The sequence below is a fragment of the Anabrus simplex genome, chromosome 2 (assembly GCF_040414725.1).
Source record: "Anabrus simplex isolate iqAnaSimp1 chromosome 2, ASM4041472v1, whole genome shotgun sequence".
Classification (NCBI taxonomy): Eukaryota; Metazoa; Arthropoda; class Insecta; order Orthoptera; family Tettigoniidae; genus Anabrus; species Anabrus simplex.
The window spans coordinates 228173438-228200726 of NC_090266.1; the positions used below are offsets into that span (position 1 = coordinate 228173438).

Genomic DNA, 27289 nt, shown 5'->3' on the forward strand with positions numbered 1-27289 from the left:
GGGAGAAAGACGAGTAAGTTGAACTTAATATTGTTCACTGATTTAACACGAAAAATTGTCGTATGCTACATATTTAAAATACAGGCCTACAGGGTTTGAATATATAGCACGATGGTGATGACTGGTTTTATTTTTTTAGCATATGGCTTTCAGTGCTGGGAGTGTCCAAGAACATGTTCGGCTCGCCAGTACTACCTATCCAAGTGGTGACCATACCCGATGTTGTTTAACTTCAGAGATCTCACAGGACGGGTGTTTGAATATGGCTACGTATTTGGCCTATTAGCTGTCGCAAGTAACTAAGATTAACGAACAAGATATGGAACACAGCACATTAGGGCAACAAATGAATCTGTGACCACTGATATTGTGATCATAATCATGAAAAGCCAGTTTTACGTGGAATCCGAAACAGTGAGATACATTTCCGAAATCTGACAAGCATTGGCTGGGGTTGGAACTGCTGTAATTTTAGAGTCCTTGAAGTAAGATATTATTCCAGCAATTTGTTTCCGAAGATAGGCCTACTTTGAAAAACTCGGAGTAAACTTGAATCAGAATAGCCCCCGGAATTCCTAAAAAGTGAAGTGCGTGATTGCTTGGACGTACAGTCGGAAAAAATTGACACAAGGGTGGCGGTCATGAAGCCGGCCCCGCGGTATAGGGATGGCATGCTTTAACTGAAGGCCTGGAGTTCGATTCTCGTCCAGGTCAGGTATTATTACCTCAAACTGAGGGCTGGTTCGAGATCCACTCTGCCTACGTGATTACAAATTGAGGAGCTACCTGAGGTTAGATAACGGCTTCGGTTTAGACAGCCAAGATAACGGCCGAGAAGATTCGTTTTGCTGACTGGGGCTGTCGCACCATGGGGTGGGGAGAGGGGTAACGGTCATGAGGAGATCAATTATAAATATACCTACACATTTAATAAAGCTATGGATATGGGCCTCCGTGGATGTCATGAGATTTTTTTATTTAAAACGGTTTTTTTTTCTAGGGGCTTTACGTCGCACCGACACAGATAGGTCTTATGGCGACGATGGGATAGGAAAGGCCTAGGAGTTGGAAGGAAACGGCCATATCCTTAATTAAGGTACAGCCCCAGCATTTGCCTGGTGTGAAAATGGGAAACCACAGAAAACCATCTTCAGGGCTGCCGATAGCGGGATTCGAACCTATCTCCCGGATGCAAGCTCATAGCCACGCGCCTCTACGCGCACGGCCAACTCGCCCGGTTTTAAAACGTTTATGACGGCGTGTGTCACCCATGGAACATACACATCGATCTCAGAGGCCACCACGTACCACAGCTGGTAAACGTTTTCATACTGATTCGTTCCTCTCTGCCTTCTCATTGTCATACGATTCCAGGGATAGTCATAGAGTATGGCGGGACTGTCGGTCACGCCTGGCGACATTAACGGGCAGCGTGCTACTTCCACTGCTTTTCCCAAATCCAGATCGGATCAGGGTGCAAAGAGTGACACATACGCGGCAGTCCCTGTTCTACAGCCGGATGCCCTTCCCCACGCCAACCCAGCGTGGAGTTGTGTATGCACTACTGCGTGTTTCCGAGGTGGTTGGTAGTGTTGTGTGAAGATGAAGAGTAATGTTTTGTTACAAGCACATATACCCAGTCTTCGAATCAGACATGTTATTCAGACTTAAAAAAGTCCATGACCCAGCCGAGAGACATCTGAACCGAAGGAACCGGGCAATGACATGCAAAGTACGACGATGAGAAATGCCCCCCCCCCCCAAAAAAAAGCCACCCAATAATGGCGGGAAATCTTGGCGAGTGTACAAATAGCCATAGTCTTACCAGGTGAATTAATGCTCTTAAAGAGAACTGGACTATCATTCGACGTACCCTTGACTAGAAAACAGTGTAGATTGGGTGTGCACCACCGGTGATGCACGAAAAAACAGGTGGATAAACATTAAAAATAAAGTTAACGCCGTTTCAGATAGGCTATATACCACAACAGTACGAAAGAGGGGAAAATTCCACTCACGGTAGGAAGGAAGAAAAGTAATATTGAACATTATTGCTAACGAGTTAACTTTGAAAACTTAGCATCAATTACTTACACCCAAACGAATAGAATTCATTTTACAGAATATATGTACGCTCACAATGCATAGGGTTGCATACCGCGATGTTCCAAACCACTAAAATAATAACTTTTTTCATTTCAGAGGTTCAGTTCTTCCTTAACTCTCATGCGGGATTTTGCAGCCTACAAAACTGTATGAGGGTATTGTGAGTTTGATACACTAGAACACATGATCTCTACGTAAAGTAGTAGGGCCTTGGTTTCTATAACAATAGTGCAGTAATTACCGGCGATATTACTTTACTTGAATACAGGCGAACAATACAAAGATAAAAAGAGAGGCTTAGCTCAGAGTTCCCCCTGTGACACAACTAATGAGAACCCCAATGTATGAATGAATGGTCAGAGTTGGGGAGAGGGAAGGGGGCACAAGAGCGGAGTGACCAGTACGAGCCGTGGCTAAATATTTGCTCGTCTGTCCAGCCGGCATTGGAGGGATGGATCCTACTCCCCCCTACCTCATCCCACATCCAAGTCGATGGCAAGTGGCCAACAACCCCGACACTGTCAATATTTAGCGTGCGTGAGAGGGGGCAAGTCATACTAAAATTACTGACGGGAATTCGTGATAGCAATAGCCAAAAACAGAACAAGAGCGTGTTCATAAATGTATGTATATTACTCCACCTACTCCCCTGGCCTCATATTTTCAATTCCCACATGTGGAATGCTCATCATCTCAGAGCACAGATATGAGTGAAATAACTACTGTATTTCCGACTTTGGAAATAAGAACAATTCTTTTGTGAATTTCAATTGAACTGTTATTGCTATTAAAGTCAAAAGTCATCTCCGTACAGGTCATGAAGGCCCTTGGAGGGATGAAAGGTAAAGGCTTCCACTATCAATAACCTTGGCGCTTGATGGAGTAGAGTGGATAATTCAACGCTCCCAGGAATTAACATGGTACTCATTTTTTGGTGTAGGATGAGCCTCAGCACCATATTCACTTTCGGAAGTGGAAAACGTTTCTAAAATTTTTCGACTTCCTGACGGGGAATCGAACCCATGACCATCCGAGTGACACGAGAACGCGTTTACTGCCTCGGCCGGCCAGCGCGTTATTGCTATTAACATAATGGAAAATAAAATGGCCCGCCTTTATGGTGAAGTGTTTAGTTTAATTAGCTGCCACCCCCGGAGGCCCGGGTTCGATTCCCGGCTCTGCCACGAAATTTGAAATGTGGTGCGAGGGCTGGAACAGGTTCCACCCAGCCTCGGGAGGTCAACTGAGTAGAGGGGGGTTCGATTCCCACCTCAGCCATCCTCGAAGTGGTTTTCCGTGGTTCCCACTTCTCCTCCAGGTAAATGTTGGGATGGTACCTAACTTAAGACCACAGCCGCTTCCTTCCATCTTCCTTGTCTATCCCTGCCAATCTTCCTATTACCACACAAGGCCCCTGATCACCATACCAGGTGAGGCCGCCTGGACGAGGTACTGGTCCTGCTCCCAGTTGTATCCCCGACACAAAGTCTCAAGCTCCAGGACTCTGTCCATGAGGCGGTAGAGGTGGGATCCCTCGCTGAGTTCGAGGGGAAAACCAACCCTGGAGGGTAAACGGATTAAGAAAGAATGAAAGAAAGAAGGAAAGAAAGAAAGAAAGAAAGAAAGAAAGAAAGAAAAATAAAATGGATAAATATCTTGATTTATTTTTCGCACAAAAAATCCAAATGTGCAGCGGTTAATTCATTACGATGCAGTGCGGGGATGAGTGGCTCACATGAAAGAGTGCAGGCTTTGTAAGCTCAAGTTGGCGAGTTACATCCTGGCTCAGTTCTATGATATTTGGAGGTGATCAATTGCGCCAGCCTCGTGCTAGCAGAATGTTCGACATGTAGGCTAACAGAAACTCCTGTCACCAAAAATTTTCAGAAAATATTAAGAGTAGTTAGTGGGACGTAAAACTACTATTAATACGTAACGAATTTGCGTAACTAAGAACACAAGTAAGGTCTTGCTCCAGATTTCTTTAAAATTACTCGCTATCATAGGTAGCACCGGCAATTTAGCAGCCAATATTCACACATCTCAAATTACTGGGGTAATCACATAAATGGGATTGTAAATAAAGGGTACAGATCTCTGCACATGGTTATGAGGGTGTTTAGGGGTTGTAGTAAGGGTGTAAAGGAGAGTGCATATAAGTCTCTGGTAAGACCCCAACTAGAGTATGGTTCCAGTGTATGGGACCCTCACCAGGATTACCTGATTCAAGAACTGGAAAAAAATCCAAAGAAAAGCAGCTCGATTTGTTCTGGGTGATTTCCGACAAAAGAGTAGCGTTACAAAAATGTTGCATTGTTTGGGTTGGGAAGAATTGGGAGAAAGAAGAAGAGCTGCTCGACTAAGTGGTATGTTCCGAGCTGTCAGGGGAGAGATGGCGTGGAATGACATTAGTAGACGAATAAGTTTGAATGGCGTTTATAAAAGTAGGAAAGATCACAATATGAAGATAAAGTTGGAATTCAAGAGGACAAACTGGGGCAAATATTCATTTATAGGAAGGGGAGTAAGGGATTGGAATAACTTACCAAGGGAGATGTTCAATAAATTTCCAATTTCTTTGAAATCATTTAGGAAAAGGCTAGGAAAGCAACAGATAGGGAATCTGCCACCTGGGCGACTGCCCTAAATGCAGATCAGTATTGATTGATTGATTGAAGTAGCGAACATAAATATCATAGTTGTCCTCCGCGATTTTCCTTACTCATTCTGGTAGTTATCGAACTGTACATGTCTGCATGTTGTTATTTCTTGAAGGATGTAGTATCTTGTATCCGTCTCTCGATAAACGCCAGAAAAAAATCTAATTTCCACTGGTCTCTGTTTCATTTATAGCTGCTACAATACAGAAGCAGCTGAGGTATGGGTAATGCAGAATAAATGCATTCAGAGCACGGCTAGGGCGCCTGTATATTATGAAATGTTCTATTTACTAGGTCAATCATGCGGCAATAGCACTTTATGTTCCAGTGAGGAAAGCCGTGGCAAACTACTTCATATCATATTTCATCCAGTACACCGCACTATAACAACACCATCAGCGTTTGCATTTTCCCTTGATGGCATGACCTTCGGTGTTTGCTATGTGAAAACCAAACCAGCCTCCTAGTCGATGACTTGACATATCTAGAAGTAAGGCTCCAATATCATTTATTGACGAGTACGTCAACTTCTTTTGGGCGGTACTGTGTCTTCAGAACATTACAACACGTGATCTGGCTTTTAGTGAATATATTTGAAACTGAATTTTAATATTTTAATGTTATTATTTTTACGTCCCACTAACCACTTTTACGGTTTTCGGAGACATCGAACTGCCGGAATTTTGTGCCGCAGGAGTTCTTTAACGTGCCAGTAAATCTACCGACACGAGACTGACGTACTTGAGCACTTTCAAATACCACCGGACTGAACCAGAATCGAAACCGCCAACTTGACTTCAGAAGGCCAGTGCTCTACCGTCTGAACTACCCAGCTCGGCATACTTGAATTTAAAACTTCAAAACGAATTTCGGAAAATAAATATATTTCAAATTAATGAATATATATATATATAATAAGAGTTTTGTCTGTACATTGCTCAGAATTTAAAAAGGATGGTATTTCTGTATCAGTCGTGTCCACAGTAACAAGGAAATGCACTTTTTACTTTTCCGTAATGTCTGTCTGTCTGTCTGTCTGTCTGTCTGTCTGTCTGTCTGTACACGCATCACGAGAAAACGGCTGAAGAGAATTTAATGAAAATCAGTATACAAAGTCGGGTAATAAGTCGCTGCAATCTAGGCCATAAATAATTTTATTCACGCTGACTGAAATGGTAGTTTAGGGGAAGGCCTAAAATTTAATTCTCAAATATGTATGTTATTAGTGGTCACATCTTAATGAAAATCGGTATACAAAGTCGGGAAATAAGTCTCTATAACCTACGCCATAAATAAGTTTAGTCACGCTGAGTGAAATGGTAGTTTATGGGAAGGCCTGAAATTTAATTCTCAAATATTTGTTATTAATGGTAGTATCTTAACGAAAATCGGTAGGGGAAGTCGAGGAATAAGTCGCTACAATCTAGACCATAAATACTTGTATTCACGCTGAGAATAATGATAGTTTAGGGAAAGGCCTACAATGGAATTCTCAAATATTTATGTTATTATTGGTCCTATCTTAATGAAAATCGGTATTCAAAGTCGGGGAATAAGTCGCTAGAATCTAGGCCATAAATAGTTTTATTCACCCTGAATGAAATGGTAGTTTAGAGGTAGGCCTAACATTTAATTCCCAAATAATTATGTTATTAGTGATCGTATTGATAAATACTACTTAAGTTATGTAGTTATACTTCCTATTATATATATCATATACATTGTTACCATACGGGCTATGATCAAAGATATTCATGAATTTGGATTTTTGTTACCAAGTCCTTATCAGCGCCGAGTCACGAGAAAATGGGTAAACAGGATTTAATAAAAATCGGTATGTAAAGTCGGAGAATAAGGAACTACAGTCTACGCTATTAATAATGTTATAAGACGCCCTAATATCACAGAGTCTAAAGAAAACTAAATGTGAAGAACTTCAATATAGAAAGCGCATAAAAGTGATCAACAATAACATTACATTGACCTTTGTTGCTTTGTCCTCTGATGCCATTCATCTCCGATAGATAGGATTACTGCTGCTCACCGAGTATTTTTTAACATTTGCCTTTAGTCGCACCGATACAGTTTGGTCTTATGGCGACGATGGAATAGGAAAGGGCAATGAGTGTGAAGGAAGCAGCCTTGGCTTTAATTAAGGTACAGCCCTAGCATTTGCCTGGTGTAAAAATGGGAATCCACGGAATAATATCTTTAGGGCTGCCGATAGTGGGGTTCGAATCCACTATCTCCCGGATGCAAGCTGCGCACCCTTAATCACACGGCCAACTCGCCCAGTTGTACAAGTGCAACAGTCTGCCTAAATATTGACGGGAAGTAGCTGGGGAGTTAGGTAACTTTTTCTTTAGCATGCCATTTCTCTGTTTTATAAATTTTCCGATACTACTGGTACATAAAACACTCGTTCATCATAGTATTCGAGTTATTCAATCCCTACTCTGAGGCACTGATTGAAATGAGAAGTGTGCATATTTTGGCAGAGAAGCGTTTACGGCTGTCTGCGGCCTGGTCATTCCAGCTCTGGAAATTTGGACTGTTGGATCGGCACCGTACTACTGTTCGTTAAAAGTGAGAAAATGTGAAGTTTTTCATTTGATCGAGTATTTTATGTGATAACATTGCTTTTAATCGCTACATTCCTACTGGCGTTTTCGTAATGACCTATGTTACTTCAGTTAGGAAAACGACAAAGTCAGTCTTTCTGAGAATACCGTAGCGAAGCACAGGTACATCAGCTAGTATAGCCTTTATACTGTATATATTTCGTGATTTAGTCTATTTCTGATATCTGATCTTCTCATTACTGTATCCAGGAAAATGACACACCTTCCACATTTCGAATTACACAGTTTGGCCAGGAACATAGTTTCTCACCTTTAGAAATCTACCCAAATATATTCTTTATTAATCAGAAATGAGAGAAATCGCTCATATGGGAGCTATCTAGGTTGAACGATTAAGGTGTAATTTGTTCATCCAGAAGGACGAGAGTTCGATTCCCCGTCAGAAGTCGAAAACGTAGAAACGCTTGTTGATGATGGATGTTCTTTAAAAGGGCCTAATATCTAAACGAGACTTTCGCTTCTACTGAGGCACGTGGTTATTTAGGACACTCAGCCCGCACCCGAAATGAGTACCCGGTTAAGTCCCGGGAGCAGAGCCAGCTATAGACCTGATCATTTAGCCCCACTTAGCGTGGAAGTTAACGAAAGCAGGCACCTTGAACTGCCACTATTCCAAGGACTTTATAGCCTGATGAATTGTGTAATAACTTTCGAAAGTTATGAATGTTCTTCCTCTTACGTTCAATAAGAATTTCTCACGCAGAATTCGGATTGAGAGACAGGCCTAGACTAATATGTTATAGAAAACTGTGTTATCCGGAATAAATAGGCAAAGAAATGGATGTGATTTCTGAAAGTACAGATTCACAATTTGTAAATACAGAACCATTTCGTAGGGATACTCTCTTTTTGCTATTGCTTTCAATTTGCACCGACTCAAAGAGGTGTTATGGAGACGATGGTACTGGGACTGGAAAGGAAGGAAGCTGACAGCGTGATTCGAATCCACCATCCCCCGAATGCAGGCTGACATCTTCATGGCCCAAACAATGTAGGTAAATCACTTGGCGATTTTAAAGTGAATTATCAGTTATAGAGGTAACAAATTCCCGTATTACCTAGAACGCGTGCGTAATTCACTGTGTCGTACTGACATTCCTCTAAGTTTCAATACTCTCATACAAGAGATGACTCAATTAAATGGTTTTATTTTGACATGCCACATGTTGTGATCTTGTTCGATCTGGGTTTCCAATTCCAAGATTGTTAAAGGGCACAAAAATAATAATATTAATAATAAGTAATACATATATAATAATAGTAATAATATTAATATCCAGCACCATTTTAAGCTACAGTGTAGTATTCAACGGTAAACATTTTAATTTTGAAATCGCAACGTAATATACTGGCTTAAAAACATGGATGTGTCTCTTGAGGTACAGAATACTTCTTTGGATAAATAAGTCCAATTTCGAGCGCACTAGCAGCAATTGAGGAATCTTAATCTAACCAAATGTTGTTTTTTCTTCCTAACCCATGCTCGTTTACGAAACGCTTAATTGCTTGTAAAGCTTAGGAAAGAGTTTACAATGTAAAGATTGATAATAACAGCGTGCAATATTCTCACCTGGTCGCGAGGTCTCGGTGTACGAAGTTCAAGGTCTCCAGGTACCTCATTCCAGATGCGATTTGCGCCGCCATGTAGAGTAGGCAGTTGAAACTATAGTAAAAAAAACAGGGAACATAATGTGAGTCAATTGCGTTATATTAAAACAAGTCCAAACTTTCCACCCTCAATGAAAGGTATTACCTACCATGGAAATGGACAAGAGTGTTAAAGAAAGTATCAAATGATCAGAGTTAAAAAAAACCTAAAGATATTGTAAACACTACATGATACTGAAAGATGGGTTAATTCATGACACCTGACGAGAGAATACAAAATTATCATATATTTTAAAAGCAAAACGTCTCATTTATGAAAGTTCCTATTGCCTTCAGAGGGGATAAAATACATCAGCATGTCATCTCCAAATATATTTCTACTCATGTCGACCAATGACTCTAATATGAGGAGCGTTTTGGAGAAAGTTTGATACCATCCACATTCTAATAGGGAAGTAGAAACAAAATCACTAGAATAGGAAATAATATTTAAAATAAAAGTAGGATGCTTAATAATAAATAGTACAGTACTTATGTGGTGGAAAAGAGGCATATAAGAATTAATTCTACTTCTGAGCCATCCATTCGAAGGTACAGGATACAATGTATATTTGCACGACGTGTTTACGCACTCCTACAGTGTAATGTATTTAAGTTTTATTTTCCTTTACACGTTAGCATAGGAAAATTTTCTAATGGACCGCATATCTGTATTCTTTAACACCTTCGTCGACATAAATAGTATGCCTATTCTGTCATATCTTCGCTGCGCGAGAAATACGCGTTTGTGACAATACTTTTCCTATCCATTATTTTCCTTAAGACTGGTAACACCTCCCAGCCATATAAAAATATGCGGTTCATCAGAAAATTTTCTTATGCTAAAGTGTAAAGGAAAATAAAACGTAAATACATTACACTGTAGGAGTGCGTAAACACGTCATGCAAATATACATTCCTAAAACGCAGTACGGTATGGTTCATTGTCCTTCACATCCCAGCATACGAAAGTGAACACAACGAAAAATTGTTCTGATGGACTGCAAATCCATGTGTAGCTGGTAGGTGCGACCAGTCTTAAGGCAAATAATGGATAGGAAGAGCATTGTCAGATACGCGGTACTGCTCGTTCAGCAACGTTATGACTTTTATGCTACAAATGTACGAAATTAAACTGTGCATGTACGTCATATCTGTATAATGTGTTGATTCAGTATAGTTCTTCGGGAGTGATTACACATGTAGCCATCATCTATGGTTTACCGGACACGAGGAGTTCGTTTATTACTTAAACTGAGGGAACTTTAGCAATGCGTGAAATGAATCCTTATTCGTTCGTTGCTCATGGTGTAATTTCTAAGTCTGCGTTGATCATTTCGTTAACTCCGACGACGACCACTTTGTGAACTATCTCTGTAGATTATCTTCCTATTCAGAGATAGATGCCTTCCGCAACAACCCGAAATAAACTTAAACTTTTGAATATAAATGACTTACTTCTAAAACCTCGAATGTTCCAATGTTTTTTCCTACCCATTATATTCCTTAAGACTGGTCACGTCTCCCAGCCACATATGGATTTGCAGCCCATAAGAACAATGGTCGTTGTGTTCATTTTCCTATGGTTGTGTGTAAAGGAAAATGAACCTTAAATACATTATACTGTAGGAGTGTTCAAATTCGCTTGCAAACAACATCTCTACAATACGGTATGGTAAGGTCTAGTTTCCTTTATACATTAACACAGGAAAATGAACACTACGAAAATTATTCTGATGGACTGCATTTAAGTGTGTTGTTGGTAGGCGTGACCAGTCTTAAGGAATATAATGGGTAGGAAGAGCGTTGGGACTTCCGAGGTCATAGAAGTAAGCCGTCGATATTCTCTCTTTTCTTTTACAAGCTAAACTTATTGCACATGCGAACCTGAAGTTGTGTGGTTCCCTTAACAATGATGATGGCAATATTAGAACCGTCCGCACCTCGATGTTGGATGGGTTCTTCATTAGATTTTAGATTATAGTTAGTGGAAGACTTTACCTGCATCTCATTCATGTACCTCCATGGATGAATCCTTTGCCTTTCGTTTCGTTACCTCTGCAGTCACAAATTTGGACAAAAAATGTATCATAATATTTAAACTAAGGGAATATATGTGCACCTACCTGAGAGTTTTGACGCCCATGGTTAGGGTGCGGTAGTCATCAGCAGGCACATGGGACTTAAGGAATTGGTTCATATCTCCATGGTCTAGATACTCCATGACGACACACAGTGGTTCTTCGTGGCTGCACATGCCCAGAACACGTGCGATGTTCGAGTCCTCAAGAGCCGCCAGGATTCGTACATCGCGGTGAAAATCCAACCTGAGAAATGCATAACAAATTATTATAGTCTTGATGGATGAAGATTATCACATTTATAAAATTTATTTCTCTCATTCCCTCAACATTTTATCCCTCGGTAACTATTATTGGAACCTCTGTGTACAACAGATTTCCACACGACAGTGAAAATATGAACTTCTGAAACGTGGACATGTAATATGCTACCTGACTCAATCGTTCCTAGACTGATGTGTCATACGCTTACGGAAAGAAGTATGCTTAATGAGGACTTGAAATATTATAGCCAATATTAAAAGGAAAACTTTCCAAATGATGGTGTTATACCGCTGTTGCATGTAAAACTATAAGTCAAGATACCAACCTATTCAGCATTTTAACGCTCGATAACTGAATAAATTAATTTAGTTGTATGTTGACACTATATTTAAAACAAATTAACCAATCCTTTACATTTAATTGAAAATTTAAGTGGTTCAGTCTCGGGATTCTGTTGTGATATGATACCTTACTTCAACCAAAGAAACACCATTTCCAGTTCCAGTTCCGTAATTCAGATAGAATAATATCGAACGATATTAAATGGGATTCGAGTACTCTTAACAGTGCTACAGTAGACAAAATTATATCATTATGAAGAACAGTCGGGGAATTATTTTGACTTATATTAACAGAAACGATGTTCTGTCACTTATAAATTATAAATTGTTTAAAATAATGTAATTTACATGGTACTGTGGCTCGCATTCATCCGCTGCTGCATTCAAGATGAACTCATTGAATTATACCCCAAGGTTTAGTTTACAGGCTACATTTGAATTTAAAAAAAACATGGTTTGAAGAACACAGCAGTTTATCAGTTTACCGTTCCTAAGTGCTAAGACAGTAATCTCAGCATAAGCTCGTTAATGGAATGTTTTAATCACCCTTTCATGACGTGAAGGGTAGAAAGGCTGCTTAGCGGTAATGATCCTGGTTGATACCACAGTACAGCTATCCCAAGAGAGATCTGCTTTACGAGACGAGGGGAAGATTGTCGGAACTTCTAGTCTAGCAGTTCTTGGGTCATATGGACATTCTTCATTAACGGGATAACGTGTGAGAACACAGTGAACGCAAATACATGGTACGGGAGAAATGAGTTTGAATGCAGTTACTTCACAAATGAATAACTCTCGTTTAGATAATCTGTTACCGGGAGGACGTGTAAAATTGCAAACGTCTCTGACGACGTTACATCTGCTGATACGAAGTAAACTTCAAGCAAATTCTACTAAGTTGAGCACCTTTAGTCACAACCGCACATCACTTAATAATGAAAAAGGACTAAATTCGTTCAGAAGAATCCGTAACCTATGACTGAAACGAGGACCGACTCGTTGGCTGAACGGTCAGCGTACTGGCCTTCGGTTCAGAGGGTCCCGGGTTCGATTCCCGGCCGGGTCGGGGATTTTAACCTTAATTGGTTAATTCCAATGGCACGGGGGCTGGGTGTGTTGTTGTCTTCATCATTTCATCCTCATCATGACGCGCAGGTCGCCTACGGGAGTCAAATAGAAAGACCTGCACCTGGCGAGCCGAACCCGTTCTGGGATATCCCGGCACTAAAAGCCATACGACATTTCATTTTTACTGAAACGAGAAATCGATATTTGCAGAATAGTCAATTCAGAATTAATAAACAATTTAATTAAGACAAATTCCATTCCTTTTCCACAGTCTATATACAACATTCTAACAAATGTATGGAAACGAGAAACCATAGTTAACCACAAAATATTTGAAGTACTTAGTGAATTTGGTCTTACTCCTGCACAGTGTTCGATTGACTTATTCCACTGTTACCCCTCTGTAATGACCACACTCCGTCTTCAACAAATTAACAAATTCACTAATACACGCCTCAGCTGAACAAATAAGGAGCAATATTTGGCAACAGTTCCGTTAACAATCCCCTTTCGTGCCCTATAAAACTTGACAGTAGGCATACGAACTGCCCATCATTACTGGGATTCTTCCTAAATTTGCCCTTGCTCGCTGCTATCGAATCCGGAGCAAAATCTCTGAGAATTCTTACTCTTAAATTTTCATACAAAATAGTCTCTTTTGTACACATTTCACAATCCATTTCTCCCAAAACAGCATTTCGTTTGAACAATTTTCCCTTGGAATTATGTTAGTAAAAATTCCCTAATTATTATTTCTAATTTTCAATAGAATTTTTCCAATTTTTATTTTTCCTCTTCTCAGTTTCAGATAAATACATTATAAATGTGTTGCATCCTACTGTAGGGTAGCGTGGCGCTATCTGAATCATCGGGTTATTCGGATCATAATAAGCTAGTGGCTTTACGTTGCACCGATACAGATAGGTCTTATGGCGACGATAGGAAAGGCCTAGGAGTTGCCGTGGCCTTAATTAAGGTACAGCCCCAGCATTTGCCTGATGTGAAAATGGGAAACCACGGAAAACCATCTTCAGGGCTGCCGACAGTGGGATTCTAACCCACTATCTCCCGGATGCAAGCTCACAGCGCGCGCCTCTAACCACACGGCCAACTCGCCCGATATCAAAATAAGCATTCTGTCCACTGTGCACTCAGGAATTACATGTCAGGATTCATTGGGAGCCATAAGTGTGCTGGCTGAGGTCTGACTTCAAGCACGAGTTAACTATACCAATACATCTATCACCATATTCCACCAACACAAGCTTCAATGAGCTGAGGTAGGAGACAGATGTTGGTAATTTATCTTGATGTAATATTGGAGATGTAATATTTAACACACTGTGTCCACTCTATTGAGAATACGTTAGTGCCTTGTTTGAAGGCGTGGGGAGGGTGGCTACCACGCCATCCACCATGACAACTAGGACATACATTGGCAACATTATGAGCTGTAAACATTTTAGTAGAATGTTTTAGATGAGGCTTACTTGAATCAGTATTTTTCAATGGCATATATGTGTTCCGAGTGGAAGTAATGGTTCCTTTTACTTTAGTCTTTATTACTACGAAACACTAACAAGACTATTTCACGCATAACGTTTTCTTAAAACAGGTTAAAATCATGCTTGGAAAAGCAGTAGTTATGCTTGTTACGCATCACTTGTGTTTAGATAATATTCTTTAACACTGCTCGTGTGAAGACTACAATATATTAATTATCAATACCTCCTATTGTTTCTCACATGGTGAGGAAATTATTATATCAATGAGCTAACCGAAGCAGTAGGAAATTCTGGACCGTCAACCTCTTCTACTGATGAAGCCAATATATCTGCAAACAAAAATGCTTCCTTGCATGCCCCTTTGATACACTGCACCCCTCACAGCGAGAAAGGTGTTCAGATAATAATAGTCTAAGGCAGGGCCTCTCAGGGTGCATGCGCGTGGTGCATGCACTGTGCACGGTGCAAGAGACGACTTGGCTTGGTTGACCAGAGTGCAGACCCCCCCACTCCTCGATTTGGAGCAATAGCGCTTACTCTCTCTTTCCTCACGCCTGTCTCGCTCGCTCCGCCTGTCTCCCTCTGCCCCACTTGCGCCGTAGCGCTCCAAATCCAAGTTGACTTGAGCCGAGCATAGGCGAGTTGAGCCGAGCTTAGCCGAGTAGCCCAGAGACGAAGCGTTGATCCGAGCCATGCCGAGCGGCAGCGATGCACAGTGCACGGAGCTCTTGCGCCTCTATCTGCACGCGTGAGATTTTGGGCGTTTGAGAGGCCCTGGTCTAAGGCATTATTAAAATTCAGCGTGTGGACTCTGCATGACGCTGTACTTGGAGTCAGAATCATTCAAGATGGAAGTGTAAAAATTGTTACCGTAAGGCTCGTGCTGGATCAGGTGAACGAATGCAATTTATTTGTGGAAAATGTGTTTAGTGATCTTGGAAAGGCAGAAAAGCGCTTATGTGAAGAAACACTTTTCAGCGCGTTTATGTTGCTAGTTGTACACACCATAAGTGTTAGAAACTAGGTGATCCAAGTAGCCCCATCTGTGATCCAATTTACCCCACAATATTGTAAAAGTGAGCTTTTGCAATAGGTGTAATTTTTTATATATTTGCTTGTAAATAAATTGATCTTGTGCGCTAATTATTGTATCATTTGTTGCCCCAAACTACAGAGTACCAGACTGTATATTGCCATCACAGAACATCTGTATTTACATGCACAGCCATTTACTTAAGTCTGAAATGATTCAAATAGCCCCACCCTCCCCTATATACCTAATCTAAATTATCAAGAGAATATAGGACACGCCGTATCATGAGGAACGTGGGTTTCCTTCTTCATCATAACCGTCACCGTTATCGAGGATAATAAGCCTAAGAACGCTAACTCAAGAGTATGTGGAAGTATGTTGTTAAACGAACAGTTATACAAACATATGGATTAGATGTTGTGATGATAAAAGACCATTTTAAATACTTACAATTTTTATAGTAACTAAAATTTAAAATGCGAAATATAAACTCATGCAAAACATTCTTTTAAATGTCCATATCGTCGGTGAAGGAACAATATCTCGTATGTCACAATGCACTACCTAACCATCATTTTCCTTAAGACAGTCACGCCTCCCAGCCACAAATAGATACGCAGTCCATCAGACAAACGTTCATTGTGTTCATTTTCCTATGCGAAAGTGTAAAGAAAAAAGAGATTTAAATGTATTACAGTGCAGGAGTCCTTTATATACATCCAAAGGAAAACGAACAAAATGAATGCTGTTCTAATGGTCTACTTCCCCATATGTGGCGGGGAGACGTGGCCACTCTTAAGGAAAAATAATGGATAAGAAGAGCATTGTGGCATGCGAGGTATAGCTCAATTCTCTGACCACCCCAAAAATTTTCAGCAAAGGGAATTACAGAAATGAAATTAGCAGTTTTTCACAGGAATTAAGTGACTATAAAATAGAAAATACAATTATAGCATATTTTTAAAGCTTCAATTTCTTGAAAATGTATATTTTACATGAAACTGCTAGTCCTAATCCAAGAAGCTCTACGTAAATCTTCAAGCGTAAATCGTTACTTGGAGTACGTGCAAAAACGAAATAGTTAGTTTTCCTCTTCCAGTGTTTGTGACCACTTCATGCAATTCATGACCACATTTTAATCCAAATTACGCACACCTTGCAGTCCGTTACCTTAAATATGTTCACGCAACTCAGATAAAGATTTTGACTACAACGCACAACTCCGGCATTCCCAGAAATAAATGTCTTTGGATGAAATGTTCAAGGGAAAAGTGTCCTTAGAAAAAATTCTCATTGGGAAAGCTGACAGGAAAAATGTTCTGGTAAAGACACATACTGGACGATGTCTCACAAAGAAGAGGTACTAATGACACACGAGGAAAAACATGTATCTATATAAGTCCTGACTGACTGACTGACTGACTGACTGACTGACTGACTGACTGACTGACTGAATGAATGACTGAATGAATGACTGCTTGACTGAATGACTGACTAACTGAATAACTGATTCATCATCGCCGAGCCAAAACTACTGGACATAAATAAATGAAATTTTGAGGATACATTTATATTACAATGTAGGTGCTCGCTAAGGGAGGATTTTTGGATATTTCGTCGCTAGGTGGGTGAAAATCGGGGGTGAACTTTTAAAATGAGTGTATGTATATCTCGAAACTTTAAAAGTTTACAGATGCAAAAATTGGTATTCAGAATCTCCTTTAAAAATAAGAAAACACGTATATTTTTGTTTTCGGAAAATACCACTAGGAGGGGTGAAGAAAGGGTTGAATGCCTTTAATGAGGATACTTATATCTCAGAAACGTAAGGTATTACAGACCTGAAAATTGGTATTCAGAATCTCCTTTAAAAATAAGATAACACGTATATTTTTGTTTTCGGAAAATACCACTAGGAGGGGTGAAAAATGGTGAAGAAAGGGTTGAAGGCCCTTAATGAGGATACTTATATCTCAGAAACTTAAGGTATTACAGACCTGAAAATTGGTATTTTGAATCTCCTTTAAAAATAAAGTAACCGTATTTTTTGTTTTTGGAAAATCCAATTAATGGGGGTTAAACAGGAGTGATAAATGGGGTGAAATTTTAGAAATGTTTAAAATTGGTGTCTATCTAACTGAAAACTTTACGAGTTTACAGATGTAAAAATCGGTATTTAGAATCTCCTTTAAAAATAAAGAAACACGCATTTTCGTTGCTAAGGGGGTTTAAATGGGGGTGACCTTCTCAAAATAAGATATCTATATATCAAAAACATTAAAGTTTACATATGTAAAACTTGGTATTTGTAATCTCCTTAAAACACGTGTTTTTTCGTTTCCGCAAAATCCCATTAAGGGGGATGAAAAATGGGAAATTTGTTTGAATACTTTTTATGAGGATACTTATATCTCAAAGACTATAGATGTTGCAGTTATGAAAACTGGTGTTTGGAATTTCGGAAAATCCAATTAAGGGGGTGAAAGAATTGAATAATTTATCGAATTATTTGTATGAGGATACTTATATCTTATTAAAACTAAAGTTGATACAGACGTGAAAATTGATATTTGGAACCTTCTTTAAAATAAAGAAGCGCGCATTTTAGGGGAAAATAAACTTGGGGGGAGGGGGTTAAAAGGAATTGAATTCCTTTTATGAGGACACATATCTCGAAAACTGAATATGTTACAGGGTCGTGATAATTTGTATTTAGAAGTTCCTTTATAAATAAACACTTTTCTTTTTTGCTTTCGGAAAATTCACTTAAGGAGGGAAGGTGAAAGGAAGTGATAGATTGAATTATTTTTATGTGAATACTTATATCTCAAAAACTGGTGGTTACAGACGTGAAAACTGGAGTTTGGAATCTTCTTTAAAAATAAAGAAACACGCATTTCGGGGGGAATCAATTTAACGGGGGTTGGGTGAAAAAGGAGTTGAATTCTTCTTGTGAGGATACTTATATCTCTAAAACGGATGTTACACACCTGAAAATTGGTATTTGGAATCTCCTTTAAAAATAAACAAGTATATTTTTGTTTTCGGAAAATAGACTTGTGGGTGGGGGGGCGTGGGAGCTGTGAAAATAAGTAAAGGATTATTTGAATTCTGTTTAAGGGGATACTTATATCTCAGAAACTGAAGATGTTATAGACGTGAAAGTTGGTCTTTTGAATCTCCTTTAAAAATAAAGAAACAGTATTCTTTTAGAAAAAGCCACTTAAAGAGAGAAGGGGTGGAAAGAAGGGAAAAAGAACTTGAATTAATTTTATGAGAATACTTATATCTCAAAAATTGAAGATGTGACAGACGTGAAAGTTAGTACTCTAGTTTGAATGTCTTTTAAAATTAAAGAAACACGTTACTTTTTTTGTTTTCGGAAAATCCACTTACGGGGTTGAAAAGAATTGAAAAAGTAGGTGAATTTTGAAAATGAGTACCGGTGCATCTACAGTACTTTTTGTTTTCGGAAAAGGCACTTAAGGGGGGGGGGTGTGAAAAGAAGTGAAAAAATGTTAATTATTTTAATGAGGATGCTTATATCTCAGAAACTGATGATGTTACAGACGCGAAAATTAGTATTTGGGATCTCCTTTAAAAGCAAATGAACATGTATTCCTTTTTGTTTTCGGAAAATGTGAAGGACTTATAAAGGGGTTAAATTATTTTTGTGGGGTTTCTTATAGCCTATCTCGAAAACTGTAAATGGTACGTCGTGGAGATATATATTTGGAATCTCCTTTAAGAATAAACTTCCTTTTTTTTTCGTTTTGAGAGAAGACTATTTCTCATCTGTACAGTTCTATGTTGCATGGTCATCTTAGCCCCAAAAGGCAATAACACAAACGAGGTTTACAAAAAGTTTCCGGGGTAAATGAAACTCAATTTGTCGGTGAATGTTTGTACTTTAGGGATGGCCAGATAATGTCTTAGTACAGTACGACGAACGATTACTTTTATTATTTTACGACATCCACGCGAGCGAAGCCGCGGGTAACTGCTAGTACTGTTATAAAAAAAAGAATCAAGTATATTTGAAGTTGGAATAAGTATGAGGTACATTCTAGGTATTATTACACCCACTAGAGGAGTATGAGTGTTGAATACATTAAACTGTTATTTCTATGTAATTTAGTAGTAGTAACATACGATGCACATCTTGCTGCGTCTGTGTATTTCCTGACGGCAAATTATGATTACGACTGTAAAAGTATTCCAAATATACTACACATGTAATCATAAAGTCAGTGTGCACGCTACTACTGTCCTAATTACGAAGGACTGTGATAAAATCTTTAGGTCGTAATTGCCTTAGTGATGTTATTCGAACAATAGCAGCTGCGGTATGTGAACATGGCAGATCATAATCCATTTCATATCGGTCTGTTCGATATGTTCTTGACTTTTTAATGTCTAGTCAACCTACTATTATATTAAACTAACTTCAGAACGAAGTATACATTTACACCCGCATTTACAGACGTAATTACTGAATAGTGTACTTGAAGACAGAAATTAATGTAGTATCATATACTTAAATCTCTCCGGCACATTAGCTGACGATCAGTACGGTACGAAGGGTAAAGTCATTTTCCTTTACACGTATACCTACATAGGAAAATGAGCACAACGAATATTGATCTGATACACTTCATACCCATATGTGGATGGAGGGCGTGACAAGACATTGGTTGCTTCCCTGTTCTGATCGAGTTTATGGAATTGAATCCGGCCCTGTCGGTTAACAATTAAGTGTTTCTAAATGTGAGAGACTCGTAATTACAAATATATTGGCACGTTAAAAAACCTGGTAATACGAGCTGAAGTAACGATAACGTATATAATTTTACTTCTAATTTTCACATACGAGTGGAGATACCTTGTTTAAAGCAATCAAACCAAACCCCATGACACTACATCCGTTGAAGGGCCTTGGCCTACCAAGCGACCGCTGCTCAGCCCGAAGGCCTGCAGATTACGAGGTGTCGTGTGGTCAGCACGACGAATCCTCTCGGCCGTTATTCTTGGCTTTCTAGACCGGGGCCGCTATCTCACCGTCAGATAGCTCCTCAATTCTAATCACGTAGGCTGAGTGGACCTCGAACCAGCCCTCAGCTCCAGGTAAAAGTCCATGACCTTGTCGGGAATCGTACCCGGGGCCTCCGGGTAAGAGGCAAGCACGCTACCCCTACACTGCGGGACCGGATATTTAAAGCAACACATTTGCAATATTTTCTCAAGAATCCTATAGTAAATATGACTAAGTCGGAGGTAAGCAATATGTTCCGTGACATTTCTGTTTTGTTTGATTTTACGTTCACGTGACAATTCATGATTGATTTTTTAAGTTACAAAAGTATAGGACTGTTTCATCAGAATAATTTTGTTCCATGGACATGTTTTGAATAATGGCCATCAAAATTTAACATGTTCGAAACGGAGATAAACAGCCGATAGGGAATAGTGTTCCACGTGTCCAGTTAATGAACTGGTATCTGCCATACAGTAAACTTTCCAGCGTCATAGGATATAAATTTTGACGATGTACGGCTTACAAACACAGCTGAAATGTCACAAGTAATGAAAGCATTTCATTTAAGTGCCCCAAAGTTGGCCCCTGTCATGGAGCTGTCACTAGTTCCCAACAATCCAAACAGTTAATATTAACATGAGATATTCTCGTTTTCCGAATGAATATTTGATGAGCATATGATTCCTCGCATGCCAAATACTGACAATAGCAAGTAAAACGCTGAGTAAAGCGACCTGAATTTCAGATTCAGTAAAATGATGGGTGACATTCATATTATGATCAAACGCAGGGAGGCCTTTAATGAGAGAAATAGTGTTGTCGTCTCGTGAAATGTGTGGAACATACTGGCTTTCCTGCAGTTAGCAGGTCAGAGTAGAATAACGTCACAGTTCCATCAGTTTCTAAACTATAACATCACTGTTCATGACTGCTAAACTATGGATATAAAGTTAGGTTACAGCTGAGCTGAATGTCTCACAGAAAAGAGCTCAAGCTTTCTCAGCTCAAGTTACCGGCTTCGATCCCGCCTCAGTCTTGTGGTATTTGTATTTTATTAGCTTCCTGAAAATAATCAAGGCTGCCACACGGTCAAAGCATAACAAAAACATAAAATATGGTTATACAATTGCTGATGAAAGGAAAATAATCGAAGAGATTAAGGATAATAACACGTCATTATCTAGCATATAAGCGATTTCGTAAAATCGCGACAGATCCCTTCACTGCCGAGATTGCAATATCTTTAATGGTATTATTAGGGATGCCTAGCATTCTGCCGGTCTTCACAAACCGGCTCGGTAGCATTCCACGAGCACCCAGCATCAATCCAATCATCTCAATACATTCACGGTTGTACTTTCTTTTATAGTAGGGTACAGTATGTTTGCAGATAGCCTTCTTCTCAGTGTCAACCTCCTGTGGCTGGTCTGGGCTCAATTCAAACGTCACGGTTGGATCTAGTATATAGGTAGTGTTTGAGTCGAATTTGAAGGCTATGGTGTCTATTCACCTCGTGCTACCGTGTACGGCGATTCCAGAGATTTCCTCATGAGTGATATATCCTCTCCTTCGTAAATAATAATAATAATGCTACTTGCTTTACGTCCCACTAACTACTTTTACGGTCTTCGGAGACGCCGAGGTGCCGGAATTTTGTCCCGCAGGAGTTCTTTTACGTGCCAGTAAATCTACCGACACGAGGCTGACATATTTGAGCACCTTCAAATATCACCGGACTGAGCCAGGATCGAACCTGCCAAGTTGGGGTCAGAAGGCCAGCGCCTCAACCGTCTGAGCCACTCAGCCCGGCCCTTCGTAAAGAGTCGACTAGTATGTGACGAATGGTGTGGTAACGGGCACAGCGAAGAGTTTCACCATGTGGGCATATGCCAAGGACGTGTGGGAGGGTTTCGATCTCATTGTGGCAACGCCGACAGTGGTTACCGTCCAGACTTCTTCCCGTCAAAAAAAACTCGGACTGCAGCAATATTACACGACATTTTGAACAAGAGAGACCATTGTGGTGCCAGATCCAATTATTAGCAGGAGTGTAGCCTTTAAAAAAGAATAACTCCTTTGCGCTTATGAGGTAGTTAACACCAACTTTACGAGCATCTATACAATTGTTCTTGGTATTTAAATATTTTCTGTATCATACTCATTTCAAATGACGTCACTATCCTCATCCAAATTTCGGGAGTTAGTGATGTATGAATTGGCAAATTTTTTAAGAGTCCTCAGTCAATTGAGTTCTTGGAGAGCAGTTTTCCATTCGGCTCTGAACAAACCAAGACATTTATATTTACGATGGGTGTACATCATTTAGTTGGACGTATGTACAAGTAGCTGTAATATTCCTTACAGGGCTCGTTTGATCAACCTATCTGCGTCAATAAAGATTGCGTGAGGTATTTTTCCCATCTGTGTTGTTTGAAATAAATGAATTAAAGAACGAAAAATTGATGAGCTGATTATACTAAACGTCTGGTCAGGGTGTAACATAGGTGAAGATGTCAACAATTCTAATTTAGTCTTGAGCGCAATAAGAGCGGACTTTGGATCAAAAATGCAGGCATCAGCAAAGTTAACACCAAGATAGCGTACGTACTCATCAAGTGATATAGAAGGCATCATGGTGTCATTAAAGTTATTTGGATGGTCATTCTACAATTTTACTTTGGACATGCTAATTGCGATGCATTTTTTTAAATTGATTCCTAGACCGACCTCTTTAAAACATAGGACTGCCGTTCTAATGAGCTCTATAGCGGACCAATTATCTTTAGCCACAATAACGGTGTCATCTGCAAAGCCAAGAATCGTAAGTGGCCTTAAACCTGTAATTAGGTCGCTCTGGTTCTTTAGACAGTTCGTCCAGTATATGATCTGTTGCAAGACTGAAAAGTGTAAGGAAAAGCGGAGAACCTTGCATCACATTTCAATTCAATTGGATTGGTCGTTTTGCAATTCACCTCAATCCCAGTGAAGTTATGTTACTGAAAATTTGATAATAGATCACTAACTTGCTTGAAATAGGCAGGGATTGCAAAATCTTCCGATGATGTGCATGTTCTACAGTGTCAAATGCTTTTCTTATATCCAAGAATACAATCGCAGCGTTGGTCTTCTTCTATTTTGTGTCAGCTAGAATCGAACGGGGAATAGATGTTTTTATAACGGTTCCTGGTGAACTGCTAAAACCACGTTGACGTTCATTGAATGACATGTACTCCCTACGGCACCTGTCCAGCAGTCACTGGATAATTCTCCGCACAATAGAGCAGATAGTGATCCCCCGCCAGTTTCCAATATCATCGGTATCTCCTTTTTTTTTTGAACAATCACAGTCCCAGCTGTTTGGAAAATCTGGGGTATATACACTTCAAGCATTTTTGATGCAAAGAGACCAAATTTTATCTAATGAAGTCTCATTTTTAATATTCATCATCAAGACGTGATCGGGGCATAGAGCAGTGTCAATAGGTATGCCAGCTGCTAAAAAGAGACATCATCTTAGAAGTTATGTACCTGAAGGTTCGATATTAGACTGGCTAACCTTTGTTTGGAACAACTCACCTAATTCGAGCCTTTCTGCTTCCGTTAAACGGCAGCTACATTCATGTCTTACTCTGTTATTCACATTTGCGGAATGCGAAGAGTAAGAGTTGTACACTAGGTGTTCACTTGTTTTACATGTAGGTTTATCTGGCTCAGTTACTGACCTGACTGCTTTACGCCTTTAATTGTGTTATTATAATGTTAACGATTTTACGTCCCACTTCCTACTTTTACGGTTTTCAGAGACGCCGGAAGTTTTCCCGCAGGAGTTCCTTGTCGTGCCAGTAAATCTACGGAAACGAGCACCTCTGAGCACTTTCGAATACCACCGGACTCCGTGTCCGCCTGTCAACCGGCGGCCCCGGGTTCGATTCCCGGCCGGGTCAGGGGGATTTAATTGTAAATGATTAATATCCCTGGCCTGGGGACTGGGAGTGTGTGTCGTTCTTAACACTTTACACTTCCGCCATTTGCATAATACGCGCAGATTCCTCACATATAGTGCAAGTAGGGGCAAAAGATCTCCATAGGCCGACACCCCGAACAAATACCATTTGAAGAAAAAGCCAGGATTGAACCTGCCAAGTTAGGCTCAGAAGACCAGCGCTCTACCGTCCGAGCTACTCAGCTCGGCCTCAATACTTCATGGAATAGCCGGCTAATCACACTCACATGCAAGAAAGCTCACCTTAGTGGAATGATCCAGGACTTAAACGATGAAGACAGAGATTGAAAGATATAAACGCGAATGCTCTGTGGAAGCAAAGGGGTTATATTGAAGTTTATTTTTCAATTTGCTTTACGTTGCACCGACTTCTTTTTGCTATTTGCTTTATGTCGCACCGACACAGATAGGTCTTATGGCGACGATGGGACAGGAAAGGCATAGGAATGGGAAAGAAGCGGCCGTGGCCTTAATTAAGGTACAGCCTGGTGTGAAAATGGGAAACCACGGAAAACCATCTTCAGGGCTACCGACAATGGCAGTCGAATCCACTATCTCCCGGATGAGAGCTCACAGCTGCGCGCCCCTAACCGCACGGCAAACGCACCGACTCAGATAGGTCTTATAGCAACTATGGGATACGAAATGGCTAGGAGTGAGAAGGAAACGACTGTGGCCTTAACTAAGGTGAAAGTGGGAACACATAGAAAAACCATCTTCAGGGCTGCGCAGAGTGGGGTTCGAACCCACTATCCCCCAAATGTAAGCTGATAGCCACGTGACCAAATCCACGCAACCACTTGCTCGGTTATTTTGAAGTATGATCTGGCGTGAACTACCCATGACTGCTAATCTATAGTGGAGAATATTTCCCCTGGTGTCTTATGGTTTCGGAACGAATAGAGGAGAGTAGGTATTGGAGTGACGTCCGACTTCTGACAATTGAAGTCTTTACACCTGGTCTTCGTAGTTAGCTAGTTAACTTCCTCATAACAAACGAGCATTGTTATGTTTATATTAAAACCGAGAGTTGATTTTGGACAATAATAACATTCCTTTGTGTGAAGAGTGATAAAATAATCCTGTTGATATCGTTAAGTTAGACCAGAAAGGGACAGGATTTCTGTGGACGAGCCAAGGAGCGGCTGGCATTCGTGACCTCACGCAATTGCTTGTTACAATACCAACACTGACCACTTTCGAAGGCTTACTTCAGTGAAACATTCTCTTTCACAGAATGGTCTCGAAGAATATTCTCAAATACTTGTTGGACTGTAGGGAAAATTCTATCGATATCCCAGTGCTCGGACATTCTTGCAACCTAGTTTGACATATTTGCAACTCCATTCTCAGAAAATATTGATTCCGCCTCATCACAATTACAGTTAGAAATGACTGCTCTCCAGTGTGACAGGGAGCTAAAGGACAATTTTTTTAAAATATAGTGCACTTGAGAGATTACTACCATAAGCTCACTCGATCATGTACAGTATGGTTGGTACAACATACTTAAGTGAGCACCTATTTTTTGTTATGAAAGTACGTAAGCCTGGTCCAAAAACTAGGTTGTCCTCAGAAAACCTGAAAGCTGCTTTTTTTTTTTTTTTTTTTGCTAGGGGCTTTACGTCGCACCGACACAGATAGGTCTTATGGCGACGATGGGATAGGAAAGGCCTAGGAGTTGGAAGGAAGTGGCCGTGGCCTTAATTAAGGTACAGCCCCAGCATTTGCCTGGTGTGAAAATGGGAAACCACGGAAAACCATTTTCAGGGCTGCCGATAGTGGGATTCGAACCTACTATCTCCCGGATGCAAGCTCACAGCCGCGCGCCTCTACGCGCACGGCCAACTCGCCCGATAAAAGCTGCTTTTAGGCTAAAATATGCGCAGAATGTAACTCCAAATACTGAGCAGTTGGTTAAGGGCTAAATGATAGGACAACATTATTAGATAACAGATTTATAAAAGAAAACACTGTTTTCATCAAAAGTATAGTATGAATTTTGTAAATAACAAAATGTTTCAGGTTGATAGTATTTGAAATGTATGCTAAGGCAATCTGTACATACCGAGCAAGTGGCAACGCGGTTAAGGACGCGCAGCTGTGAGCTTCCATTCGGAAGATAGTGAGTCCGAACCCTACTGTCGGCACCCCTACAGAAGGTTTCCTGTGGTTTCCCATTTTCAAAACAGGAAAATGCTGGGACACTACCTTCATTAAGGTCACGGCCGATTCCTTCCCACTCCTAGCCTTTTCCTATCCCGTCGTCGCCAAAAGATCTATAATGTGTCTCTGCGACGTAAAATAAATTGTAATAAATAATAATCCGTAAATATAGTTTGATATTTTTATACTGTACCCTTACATTTTCCCTTTGCTATGTTAATTTAATCCATACGTTCCTTCATCAGTATCATATTTCACGTTATGGGTACTGTACGTCACTGACGCACCGAAGCCAAAGAGAGAGCCTTGTGTACAGCAAGAAGAGATAGAAACTCCTCACTACGCCTAAGCCTTCCGGTCAATAAACCAGACGTTGAGCACCATGAACAAGTATATATATCTCACGGTGAAGTTAAACCATTTCTACGATGTTCTATACCAATAATTCATCGGACCCTTGTAAGACTCGAGTTTTCCTGAGCAGTTCTCAGGTTCATCTCAACAAATAAGCTCCCTAGTTCACAAAATCACCAAATGGAGTAAGTAGGAGATCAGTTCTCCTTTCTGTCATTCCCATTTTGTTGTGATATCCCAATCCTTAGGGAAAACGTACGCAACGATCTAACTGCAGAACAAACTTCACACTGTTGATAGCGTTCGTTACGGTATTTGTGATCAAACATGAAACCTTGCAGTGCATACACACGAGCGACCATGCATTTCTGCTTGTGATACAGC

At 40.1% G+C, this 27289-nt stretch overlaps 1 protein-coding gene across 1 annotated transcript in view; it reads right to left on the bottom strand.

The window, feature by feature from the left end:
- Window positions 1-27289, bottom strand: part of LOC136864018 (discoidin domain-containing receptor 2) — a 1053752-nt gene that overhangs the window by 33244 nt on the left and 993219 nt on the right. Inside the window, exons 15-16 of the mRNA XM_067140517.2 lie at window positions 11182-11382; window positions 8979-9071 (exon numbers count right to left, since the gene is read on the bottom strand). Coding sequence (XP_066996618.1) covers window positions 8979-9071; window positions 11182-11382 — 294 coding nt within the window. The remainder of the gene's footprint in view (window positions 1-8978; window positions 9072-11181; window positions 11383-27289) is intronic.